The 13126-nt window shown below is 37.0% G+C and overlaps 1 protein-coding gene across 5 annotated transcripts in view; it reads left to right on the plus strand.

Annotated features, from left to right (window-relative positions):
* LOC149791214 (sodium/potassium-transporting ATPase subunit alpha-like) overlaps window positions 1-13126 on the plus strand; it is a 161357-nt gene that overhangs the window by 97744 nt on the left and 50487 nt on the right. For all 5 annotated transcript variants that reach the window (XM_089969684.1, XM_089969683.1, XM_089969685.1 and 2 more), the window contains exon 7: window positions 1206-1323. In XM_089969684.1, coding sequence (XP_089825810.1) covers window positions 1206-1323 — 118 coding nt within the window. The remainder of the gene's footprint in view (window positions 1-1205; window positions 1324-13126) is intronic.

The following is a 13126-nucleotide window of genomic DNA, read 5'->3' on the forward strand; positions in this document are numbered from 1 at the left end:
TCAAAGTTGTCGCATGAGTATTTGCAAACTTTATGTCAGCTTTGATTGTCAAGTAGTACACATATACACATCATGAAATGTTATTGTCTTACTTACACTGTGATGTTGATGAAGATTCAAGACAAATTAAGGTTTTTAAAAAGCACGTTATATGGTTTTAGTATATGAAAAGGATTATCTAGATATTGCACTGTACTTACTGTTGGGCACATCAAAGTGTTAGCGAATGCAGAGATGAAAGAAATGCGGTGATTTATGATGATAAATAAAACAAAGTGCTTAGTTTTATTTCAAAAGAAAAGTAAATAAATACAAAATTTGCATAGACATTACATGGTTCTTTTATGTAAGCATCAAGCCTTTTGTCGACCCATATTACACTGAATCACCATGCTGAGTGCTGAGTATTTGAAACACAAAGAAGTGTCAAATACCGTGATTTTAAATTAGACATTTAAAGTAGAAAAGTAAATACATTGCTTATGTGATACAATTACTTATTCCTTAGTTTTCCGATATTTAACAAAGTTACCTTTGCAAGGTACTTGGCACAAATTCAAATATGCGTCACAGAGTAGATGAAACTGTTTCCAGTCTCTCATATATATTTAAGGCAGACCCACATGACATAAGTTACACAATGTGAAATAAAATTAGATTTTTAATATAAGTAGGAAAAGAACATGGGTACAGAAGTTTGCAAGGATACGTTATTTCTTTACTAAAGCTAGTACGAATGTAGTTACGATTCAGTGAAGTAAGTATATCTCAAAGATCTTAAGCTCGTATGCATTTTTAATGTTATGATCTTTCTAAATACGAAAAAGGAAAACAAAAAAAAAATCCCAAATTTTGTCTTGCAGTGTAAAGCTCGCACCACTCCCCAGAATAGGAATAGGTATGTGCATTATATATATCAAAATACTGCAATGAATGTTATTTTATGGACTCTTAAGAACGCTTCAAGAAGTAACATGGTGGTGAGACAACATGATGTGATATATCTGAACAGCTACCACATTCATAAACGTTGTAGCGGGGCCGAGTCAACCGGTTTATCGATATGAATTAGTCACATCAAATGGTCAACATCGATCTGAATCAACTCTTACATGAGGTAGGGCATATTCTGCTGAATATCCTATAACTTACTGACCCAGAATAATTAGAATATTCAGTATTTGATGTAGCATCTGTTTATGTAGGTTGACAACTCATCACTGACAGGTGAATCGGAGCCCCAGACCAGGACTGCTGAACTGACTAATGAAAACCCACTGGAAACTAGGAACTTGGCTTTCTTCTCGACTAATGCTGTAGAAGGTAAGGTAATTGTCATAGTAATAGGGTGATTACAAGTAGTACATATGTTTCCATAAATACCCTGGCTTACTGCATGGGTGCAATCCAATGAGCATTTGAACAATATATGTAATCTTGTGAAATACTATTAGAAACACTCGGCCTCAGTACAAGTACATATCGTCAATATACAATTAAGTTTGAAGTTTCATTAACAGTTGAATAACCAGATAATCTACCCAGAGTTCATACAGAGCAGACGGATTGGTGATGGCGATGGTGAGCTTGCTTTGCAATGCAAGTTGCAAAGGACATGTTCAGCAGCTAGGTTTTAAATCTCCATCGAATGTATTTAACTTTGGCTGCATAGAACCGTCACCATCGTATCGAATTCAAGGTCACTGTGACTGTACAGAAACATTATTTCTGTACAAAGCGTTAGGTCTTCGAACATATACTTCGCTGAAGTTTGTGGACGATTTACATCTCAGGCAATAAAAGAGTCCATTTATTTTGGAGTTAAAGGGTCAGAGGGAAACAATCAAGGTCACATACTGAGATCGAAAAGTTAATATGATGTAGACCACATACATTTTTTTTCAGGTTACTCTGGTTTGCCAGTAATTTTGTGGTTTTCTCACATGTGGTTGCAAAGGTATCAACAGTACTTGGGTTTAAATTGATTTATCTTCCACTACTTGTATTTATGTATATGATTTATTTTAGTTTGAAACATTTTATGGTCATTCTTTGTTGAATAAATACTATGAATTACCATCGATAACATAACTTTCACGCTTTGACGGCAAGTTGTACTGAAATCATCCTTAAATTACATATTTGTTGTATGGTCACAGTCTGCGTCTTGATATTCCGTTTAGAGGAATTTGCCAGTGAACCCGTCTGACACTCTTTTATCAGATCATGTTTTCATATAAAATGCATGAACGGTGAACGTTTTGCATGGCATAATCTAGTCCTACATGTAAGACCTAGACGCTGATAATTATGTTTTGGATCTTACGGCCTAACTCACGGCACTGTGTAGCGTGTTTTGATGTCGACTAGCATAGTAACGAAAGATAAATTGGCAAGAATATCTCACACAACTGGCAACTAAAATATCAACGCTTTCCGACAATGTAAAGTCATAATGTTTTAGTCAGACTTTACTTACTCTGATGTCTTTTCTCTGATAAATTCAAATTCTCATAAACGAAATGTAACTGTTTTCAAGTTTCGTTGGCCTATATTTCAATTTGCTGTAAAGCTATGAAAACCGGAAACGCTGTAATCGGGTTAAGTTGAAATATTATTCTTTAACAATACGAGTAAACATTTATTATGCCTATTGGAACTATTGTCTCATTGGTTAAAGAAAAATCACGTCCTGTATTTATTTATAACTTACTTTCAATTGATCAATCAGAATATAAGTATTCCATTCAGGGTGTTGTTTTGGCATATGAAACGGGCGCGATCAGGACCATGTCGAGCGGTAGCGTTGGAAAATTATTTCGTATTCCTTAAAGGTATGCTATTAGGCTAAACTTTTGATAGGGATACACAGTCCAATGCCTGAGCTAAATATCGGTAGCAAATTTATTAAGCTCCACAAAGCGTAGCTTGAAATATCAGCGTTTATTCTTAAATAGGTCGCGCGAGCAAGGAGACAAGTGTTCTCCCTTGAAATTATTAGATAGTACATGAATGCATCGTTAATTGTAAGCAACGATACCAGATCATGTGAACGGAACATTATTTTGATTCCACAAGAATAAAAACAGCACAGCAAGTATATTCGTTACATATATATTTGTGGAAGAGTGTTGATACGGGCTGCCAAGTGTGTTAGATAATCATGAAAATTTGACTACTCGTTCTGATGTCAACCAACATTGGAACACGCTGTATAAGCCCGTTATTTGGGTAGCAAGACACTAAAACAAAATTAACATGTGCTATTTCATACCTTGTAGGACTAGGCATAATCGATAAATACCGTTTAACAAATGAAAACTCAATGACGGCTAAAGTGACAATGAACCTCATGTAAAGTTCAAAGAATCATCTCAAAATTATAAACTGAATATTCAGATTACTGGAAATAGAGTAGGAAAGCAGCACTGATCCTGGGTATATTATATACATATCCTGCTTCGGTTACTGCTTTTACTAATGGCAGGATATCTGGTTACCCACGTCACTTGGAATTTAATGGCAATCAACACAGATTACGTTATCTTGAAAGATCTCGCGAGAAGTTATTGATTTGTATGAGATATGGAACTGCATTTTCTTAAACGACACTGCAGGTCACTAGGAATTATTATACGTAAGGAACTTAGTTGAACAAAAGTCTTCATTTACTGCAATAGATTACGCTTTTAAATTTTCAAATGCACGTGTCCCAATTTAACAGTGGATGCATATGACATTTCCTGACACCATATTGAAAAGGTGTATAACTTGCGGAACAATAACACTGCTTTGCTAGGAAGGTCGTATAAGGGCTGGAGGGTATGTGATGACTAATTGAAAAAAATGCAAACGGTTCAGGTCGTAGTGGGTACAAATGATTCGTGCGTGACATAATATTAAATGTGCTTTTCCATGCTATAATGTGTCTATACCAGACGGTCAGAAAGTGACATAAACTTGCTCAGGAATATGAGCAGAAGAGAGAGATGTGCAAGGACAACGTCATTTGACATTGATGTATTTGGCTTATGCGTAACTTTATGATTAATGGCCAATTTCGTTGAGGGACAGTGCGATGACCTCTACCTTCCCCAAGATTTCTCTTACAGTACTGTCAGTGACGATCAATTTCGGTAAACTATAAGGTGAAGAGGGACTGCCTTTGATTAGCCAGTGTGACAGCTCCCCATTCAAAGTTTGCATCAGAGAAGCAGCAGGGAGGGCAAACAACCTCTAATTGGTTCACCTGTATTTTCGCAAATTAAGACTTCCTGGGGGATCACAAATAATTTAAAAAAAAAAAAATAGCGCGATCGTCGGTGACGCATTGAGAGCATCGCCCTCCCTGCTGCTCTGAATTAAAAATTACTATACCAAATAATGGTACACTCGGAATCCTACACAGCTAGACTAGCTAGGGAGCGAGAAGAAGCACTTAAGAAATATATCCCTGTAAAAGAGGATTTTAAAAAAATGTGCAATCGCGACAGGAAGCACAAGTTGAGTACGCAGCGGAAACCTAACAATTGTTTAAACCTATTACCGCGGTTACTGGAGATGTTTTAACTGCTAACAGGGGACCTGAAAAGGAACCAGGTGAGAAACAAGAAAGTCTTATTCAAGTATTAAAAGAAACTGCTGAAAAAAATGGCTGCGGTTCAGCCTCAACTTGAAGGTGCTGTTGGGGAACTTGAAGATATTATTGAAGAACCAAAAAAGAAAAAAAAAGAGAGTTGATTTTAGGGAAAAATTTACTGAAGCGGGTATAAAAGAAATTAAAAATATTAAGACAAAAACCCACCGGGAAATAGCCAAATTTGGTGAGTTTGCTGCCGAAAGATTTAATACCAGAGGTGATATTTTAAAATTCGAACATACTAAAGTAGGTGGAAACACGTGGGCTGATTGGTTGTATAAAATAAATCTAGGTGAACTGGACAAGAAGAATACTGTTTATAAAATTTATTCGCAGGCGATAACGGATTATAATAAGAATCAAAAAGAACGACAAGAAGAAGAAAAAGAACAAAAGAAAAAAGAAGAAAAAAGGAACGAGAACGTCGACGAATATCGCTGTCAGAAAGGAAGGAATATCAACGAGAAATACGAGAACAAAAGAAAAAAGAAAAGGAAGAGGAAAGATTATATTACTGTTCCGCATAGTTAGGTTTCTTTTACACCTGAAGAAGAAGAAAGTGAGAAAAAACAGGAGGAAGATTCCTCCTATCGACTTCCTAAGCCACTGCAACAAACAGAAGAAGAACAATTCTGGGGTGATTTACCAAGGAACCCCGCAGAGATGTTTAACTCACGTTCCATAAAAAATCTTCAAGGAGATTTAAAAGAATTTTTATTCTCTATTGTTTTGAATTACAGAACTGATCTTTATTTAAAACCCAAATATCGTGAAAAAGTAACATCTGAGCAGTGGCCTGCTGCGATATATTTTACTTCTAAAGGATTACCTATTGACCTAGATAATCCCAGATACTTGAAATTTGTGAAAATAGTCGAAGAAGCACGACAAAAACGATCTTCAAAACCACCCACTACTGGTAGTGGATTGGGAAATATTCCCTGTCCTGATAGTATTTTCAATGACGTTTCGCGATTAGAAGTTCTCATAGGAGGAAAACGAGCCGGAAATAACTCACCAGAAGTAATTAATGAAGCGGCTGATATTTGTCGATTGTTTCAAGGTGATGTCATGGATGCTGGTATTTACCGAGAACTCGTTGATGAACTCGTTGATGATTACAGCGATTAAACAATAGTAAATAGCATAACATGGTTATATATAACCGACATACACCTGTGCAGATCAGAGCAGTAAACTCACTATTACCAATCTACAAAGCAGCTTACGGAGATGGACTTGGTGATGTAACTCAACGATTATTTGCAGGGTTAGCACCAAAATTGGGTCCTCTTGCAAAACAATTATCAATGAAAGCTATTAATGTGGTTAGTGAAAAAGCTCTTGGTGCAATTATTGGCACTGCTGGTAAGGCGCTCTTGGCAATCAAATAAAGACTAGCGCGATTAATAAGACGAAAATCAGCACCGGTGAAATTACCGAGTACCGAAATTATGCACACGGAGGTCAGCAAGGTAATAAATCAAGCTGCAAATCAGAGACTAGCAACGTTAGAATCTGACGCACAAAAAAATATAACAACAAATTTGATAGCAGGAAGTGGACTTCGTGTTCGACGAAGATAATCACCATTTGAAAATACACTCAATAGTATAAAATGTTCAAACACATATCCGACACAGCATTTAATATAGATGAACCAGTCCCTAAAGATAAATCAGTGCGTGATTATCAGTTTTATTCCTATGATGCAAAAACCCCAAATCAACGAGGGCGTATCGAACTTCAAGTTCATGATACAAGTAGATATTTCTTGCCATCTGAGGAGTTTATTGAAGTAGAAGGTGAGCTTGTAAAGAGGGATGATACTGCATACGATCCTAATGCATGAGTTGGTTTTGTCAATAACGGGATTATGGCGTTATTTAGCAGCGCCACTTACATGATTGATGGAAAAAATATCGAATCGATTCAGAGTGATGTCGATGTTGCTACAACAATAATTGGTCTAGCAAGATACTCTGACGATTACATAAGATCAGCTGGTCCATCAATGATTTTTACCAAGGATGTTACCAATAACGCTGATCATATTCAGTATAATATAGGAACACCAAAAAAGACCTCTGACGCTAACGCTAACGCGGATATGGGGCCGGTAGTAATGAGTATTTCCGGGACTTACAACTTGGGATTTGCAACACGCCAAGCAATGTTGTCAGGAAATAGAAGAAGTTTTTCATGTGCGATTCCACTTTCTCATATCTTCGGATTTTGCAGGGATGTTAGAAAGGTTATCTTTGGAGCTAAACACACAGTTGTGCTCGTAAGAAAAACTGATGGCAATGATGCAATCTGGCGAGGGCTTGGTGTTGTTGGTGCTGATGCTAATACTGATGCTCTTCTTGCTGATATGGTAAAACTAACGAAACTATCACTGTGGATGCCGGTATTAACTCCATCAGTCACGGAAGAACCACGATTACTTTCTTTTCGAATCAAGGTGGTAAATTATTGCTATCGTGGTTTACAGTAACCACAGACGCCATCCAAAGTTCCGTCAGAGATATATTTACTTGGCATATAGCATCACAGCAGGGTGTTTCTGCGCCACGACATATTTTTATTGCGCTACAAGGCATTCATCGGACGGGTAATCAGCAACAATCTCATATATTTGACAAACTTGACGTTACCGAGGTTTCGTTGAGAATAAACGGGCAACAAGAACCATCCGAAGATATATTATTAGATTTCAGCAATAATCATGTATCGCACGCATATCATCGCTGGTTGACATTCTTGGCGCGTAACATAAATATACATACTGGAACGCAAATATCACAGTTTGATTTTACAAAATTGTATCCGATTTATTACTTTTCACTGGAGCATCTTGATTTATCCAAGCAGTCTGTTGTTGATATCCACTTTCGAGCTCGTGTCGGCGCGTTACCAGTTCCCGATCCTGCGCTTGCAGTTGTTACTGGTCCTTACAGAGCAATTGCTGTTATACTTAGTGATAAGGCAATGTTACTTGAAGGTATCAGTGGTCGAATGAGAATCATTGATGCACCAGTGGAAAACATGACGTTTTCAAAGACAATTAGATCAATCGCGTTTATTATAAAATGTCATATAGTCACGTTAATGTTACTTTGACTTCTGGTCAGATAAAGAAATTACAATCGAAAAACGCAAAAGTATGTGAGGCGGCGATAACACTAAAAAACGATCAAATCTCTGGCGGCGGTCCAAACAGGTTATCGCTGACTAAAACCCAACTTAAACATTTCAATAAAGCGAAGCAAGGAAAAACTGGAGTTCAACTTGATTTTGCTCCAAAAGCTATCAAGGATATGATTAAATCAGGTGGTATACTTCATCTTCTCGCAGCAATACCAGCACTGATAGCTGCTGCTGCCCCAGCTGTTGCTAAAGCAGCCGCGTTGGGAGCTGTTGGGACAGCTGCCGGAATGGTATTAAAGAAAGCAACTGGAAAAGGATACAAAAAAAAAGGACGAGGTCTCAGACTTCCAGGAACTCCGCCATCATGGTACCCAAAACGGGTTTGAAAACCACTGGTTTTCTACCGATGTCAAATTTTGATTTACTCGATGCTGCTAAACAATTAAATATAAAAAAATTTCAAAGGCGTTTTTATGCGAGATCAATTGCCACAACAACCTAATAATCCAGAAACTGGAATTATTAATCTCGATAATAGTAACGGTCCAGGAACTCACTGGGTTGCTTACGCGATCAATCCACGTGGAATTATATATTTCGATTCGTATGAGTTAGCACCGCCAGTAGAATTCCTTAAGTATGTGCAAAGTATTCCAAACTCAGTTTGGTACTCAACGCTACCCACACAGACACTGACCGATCCTCCGATATGTGGTCGTGAGGTATTAAATGTTCTCGCCGCGATATCAAAATCAACCAAACCACCTCATAAAGTCGTGCACGAGTATACCGCGGGTCAATTTAAACAGTTTCCTATCAAATAATGGTTGATATTTACGGAAGATCTCTTCTCAACAGAAAAATAAAACCCACTGATATAGATTTATCAAAATATGCCACAACAGATGAAATTGATAATCTTTTAACGTTAACCGGGATAGACCCAGATGAGGTTGTTATTTTTCAGGACCGATACGGAAAACTAAAAACCAGCAATATCAAATGGAATGACGTAGTTCGCAGGGTTCTTGGAGCTACCCCACATAACATCCATGTGTTTACTGATAGCGGAAAAATCAGATACTCAAGTGTATCGTTTACAACTATGAGAGACGAGATGAAAAAAGTTGTATCAAATCGCTTAAAAAATACCGGTGACACAATAACAGGTGAACTCAGCATGAATGGGAACAAAATAGTTGTTTTAAGAGATCCAACATCCGACGAAGATGCTGCAACGAAAAAGTATGTTGACGTTAACTATGGCACCGTTGGTGATAAATTATCCACGCTGCGGGCCGAGTATGACGCTCACGTAAACGCGTTTTTAAGACTTCGTAGAAACTTTCAAAAAGTTAATGAAACCACAGAAGGATTCTTCGGCACTCCGCACACCGTTGACATAAATCTTTCTGATATCAAAACTAATATTGACACGATCAAACAAACACAGCAGGGTATCAAAACCAACCTTGACACGATTAAACAGACACAGCAAGATATCGTAAGTGGGATTCCTGATATCGTTAACAAAACCAGTTTGATTAAAATCCTACCTGGAGTTACTCCCGGGCATTTTAAAAACATAGTATACACGGTATCATCTGATTTTGCAACATGGTCTAAACAAAATAATACTATCAAATACATCGCAACAGTCACTGGCGTGTATAGGTTTTCTGTGTTCAGTGCTGCAAAATTTGAGATTTTCACAACAAAATATCGTTGGAGGCATTCCACTGATAAGTTTTCCGGGGTTGTGACTGTACTATTAAACAAGGGAACCGAAGAAGAATTTATGCTGGAAGCAGATGATAAGACATTAAACGCAACATCTTACTGGTGGTGTTTATAATTCGTAGCTGAAACACCTCAATTGTTTACTGCGTAAGATAATAAATGATTCCCTTGACGAAGTCAACGACATCAGCATCAACGACAACATTGGATGCGCAACAATATAGATACGATCAAGTGTGCGAATGCAATTAGAGTTAAAAACCCTCATTGACAAATACAACCTAAAAGTAAAAAAATATAAACGACGAGCGGTCATCCTGGATGCGCTAGTATACTCAGTATCCGCGTTAGTTGCATCTACCGGAGTAGTATTATCAGTGTTAACACCAGTAACAATCGTAGTAACAATTGTCTCTTCATCAACTGCCATCGCAGGGGTTTTTAATATAATCGCGAAAAAATATCCTCGCGCACGAGCAGAAAATACCACGATTATGTCATGCAATTAAACACAGCCACAGCCGCATACTCAAAATTATCGTCGTTGATATCATCAAGCATCGATGACACAACAATATCAGATTCCGAATTCGCATTAATGGTTAAGATATACGGAGACTGCACTCGCCATTTAAAAACAACCAAGAACAATAATGACGGAATTGCTTCATCTAGCTCTGCTCGACATAGTCGAAAATACAACCCGAGAAGAATTTCGATGATAACGGTAACTTCGACTAACCCTGAATTTAGTATTAATTTTCCAACTGCAATTCCCGTGAAAGACATCGCACTAGCACAATTACGAGTATATCGCAGTTGGCCCAATATCAGATCAAAATTGTTTGGTGGATTACCAGCGAATAATTCGTTCGTGTTTGCATATAAAAATAAACCCGATGGTACTCCCGACTGGAACGTCATTGGGTTACCAACTGGGTCTTATCAAATCGAAGAAATCATTGAGGAATTACAACGTCGAATAAAAAATATCACAGGAAAAGAATCCAACATAAAAATAACTGTTCATGAACCAACCCTGTCTTCTGCGATCGAAATAAGCACTCCAGACTACGCTGTGGATATATATCAGAGTTCGATCAGAACAGTATTAGGATGGCCTGAAAACCCACCACCAGCACCACCAATACCACCAGAACCGAAAAAATCTGATTATGTCACGGATAAGACTTCGTATCACGATCTGGACTCATTGTACAAGACGATGATGGATTGTATAAAGCAAGCGAAATTGGATGACAATTTTAATTTTCGCGACAAGGATGATATGAAATGGGAGTTTACTTATGAAAAACGTCAAGCTGGAGGATCAAATATTGGTATTACTTTTAGTCAAATCATTGAGTATTTTAAACTTATTAATCAATTACATAAAACACAACTACAACGACTACGGCAAAGTTTCCAAGAACATCTTTTTGATATAACAAGTTCACGCAGCGAAATTATTAAACGCATGGAAGTATTAAATCAGCTTGTATCCGACATGGAATACATTCACCGGCAATTACTTGGAGCAATAGTTACTGAGAAGAATATCTCTAAACAGCAATTTTTAACTGCATATTCGTTAACAGAAGCTACACTACCGAATTTTAAATTTCCCGGGTATAACGTAGACTAACAAAAAAAATCAATCAGCGATATCATTGATGAATATTTTCCTGACATACTTGCACAGTACAGAAAAACACTACCACCAGCAACTATTCTTCGGCACAATAATGACCCCGAAGGGACAGGCCGGCATGTGTCTCCGGGCATCGTAAATATAACCGAAGTGGTCGCGGTCAATCTTGTGTGTGATGTCATCGTTGGCAGTTACAGCACGGACACCACAGTATCAAATCAAGCCCAGCAAGGATTTGTTCTTTATTCATTCACCCAGAAAGACCCACCTGGATATTTGATTGTGCAAGAGCCGATCAATGAGGTTTATCTGCGGTGTCAAAATCCACTGTTATCAAGAATAAATTTCAAACTAACAGACCAGTCTGGCCACCTTCTGGATTTAAGACACGAAACTCTGCATATTAATATGCTTGTGAAATCTTAAAGATTTTCAATCTTAAAGATTTTCAATCTTAAAGATTCTCAATCTTAAAGATTTTCAATCTTAAAGATTTTCAATCTTCAAAAAAATAAAATCCTGACAGTCAGGGTGTTCAGAATTATAAGAAATTTATTTTTTACTGAAAAATTGTCACATTTCTCAATTCCGCAGGGTAATATACCTATCAAAATCATGAAAATTGTCCGATTTTGCTACACTGAAGGGTAATATACCTATCAAAATCATGAAAATTGTCAAATTTCTCAATTCCGACGGGTAATTACCCTATCAAAATCACGAAAAATCAGTATTTTCCATAAAGAATAAAATTTCTTATAATAAAAAAACTTTGATGATGTTGATTATCTGACAGGAATATTTTACTGAAAAATCGTCCGATTTGTTAATTCCGCAGGGTAATACGCCTGTCAAAATCATGAAAATAGTCCGATTTTGCTACTCTGAAGGGTAATATGCCTGTTAAAATCATGAAAATCGTCCGATTTGCTAATTCCGTAGGGTAATTACCCTGACAGAATCATAAAAATCATCCGCTGCACAAATTCAGTAAAAAAAAAAAAAAAATACCTGTGAAGAATTGTATTCCTGACAGACTTTCTAATTAATCAAACGAGTATCATATATGCACCAGCATGTGAAGGTTTTTATTCACGACAAACAAGCGCTTCAAAGATACATCAAGGAGGTGTTTGTACAACTCCCGGTCAGCACGGTTGATTTGGTTATTGATATGTTCGGTAATGAAGATTTTTTATTAACGCAGGGACTGTTCGATGAACTGCAGCAAAAACGAGTTTGTATGATGACATGTGACAGAGATCAGATTCTAAATTACGCGCATTCGTGCATTACACTTAGTCAGCTTAAAGAAATTCTATTTGACCCTGTGGATCAAATTAATCCAAATCCAGATGCAGAGGATACAAGTGAAAATAATCTATCGGATTGATGCAGGTCAGATTAATATGGGTAAAAAAAATGCGGATAATTTTTTATTTTTTTTCTGTCAGTACAACACTTCTATATTCGATTTCATTTCCACGTACCAGGCCTCATTTCCCAGTAATTTCAATTTCATCCTTGATTTCATCCTTGATTTCATCCTTGATTTCATCAAGGGGATTTAACTCACGGTCTGACATAATTTTTTTAGCTGTCTTACACGCGTACCGATTACTTTTCTGTGCTCGTACTCTTGGAATAACACTAACCTGATTTTTTCTATTGCACGGGACAGAGAGTCAAATTCATCTAGTTGATGTTCTCGTATTGTAGCCAGTGATTTATACAACGCTGTTTGCATTCTCTTTATAAATTTATACTGAGCAGGCAAAATATACCGACCTTCCAATGTGGCTTCATATAACGCTTCAAAATCAGAAATGATTTTTTCAACATTTAAGTCATCAGATATGTTAATTTTATTTTCTTGCAATTACTTGGTTAATATTTTCGTAGTTCATATCTATATAATTATATCTTTAAAACAAAAAATAAACAGT

The sequence above is a fragment of the Sinohyriopsis cumingii genome, chromosome 9, assembly GCF_028554795.1.
Source record: "Sinohyriopsis cumingii isolate HCF-2022 chromosome 9, ASM2855479v2, whole genome shotgun sequence".
In the NCBI taxonomy this organism is placed as follows: Eukaryota; Metazoa; Mollusca; class Bivalvia; order Unionida; family Unionidae; genus Sinohyriopsis; species Sinohyriopsis cumingii.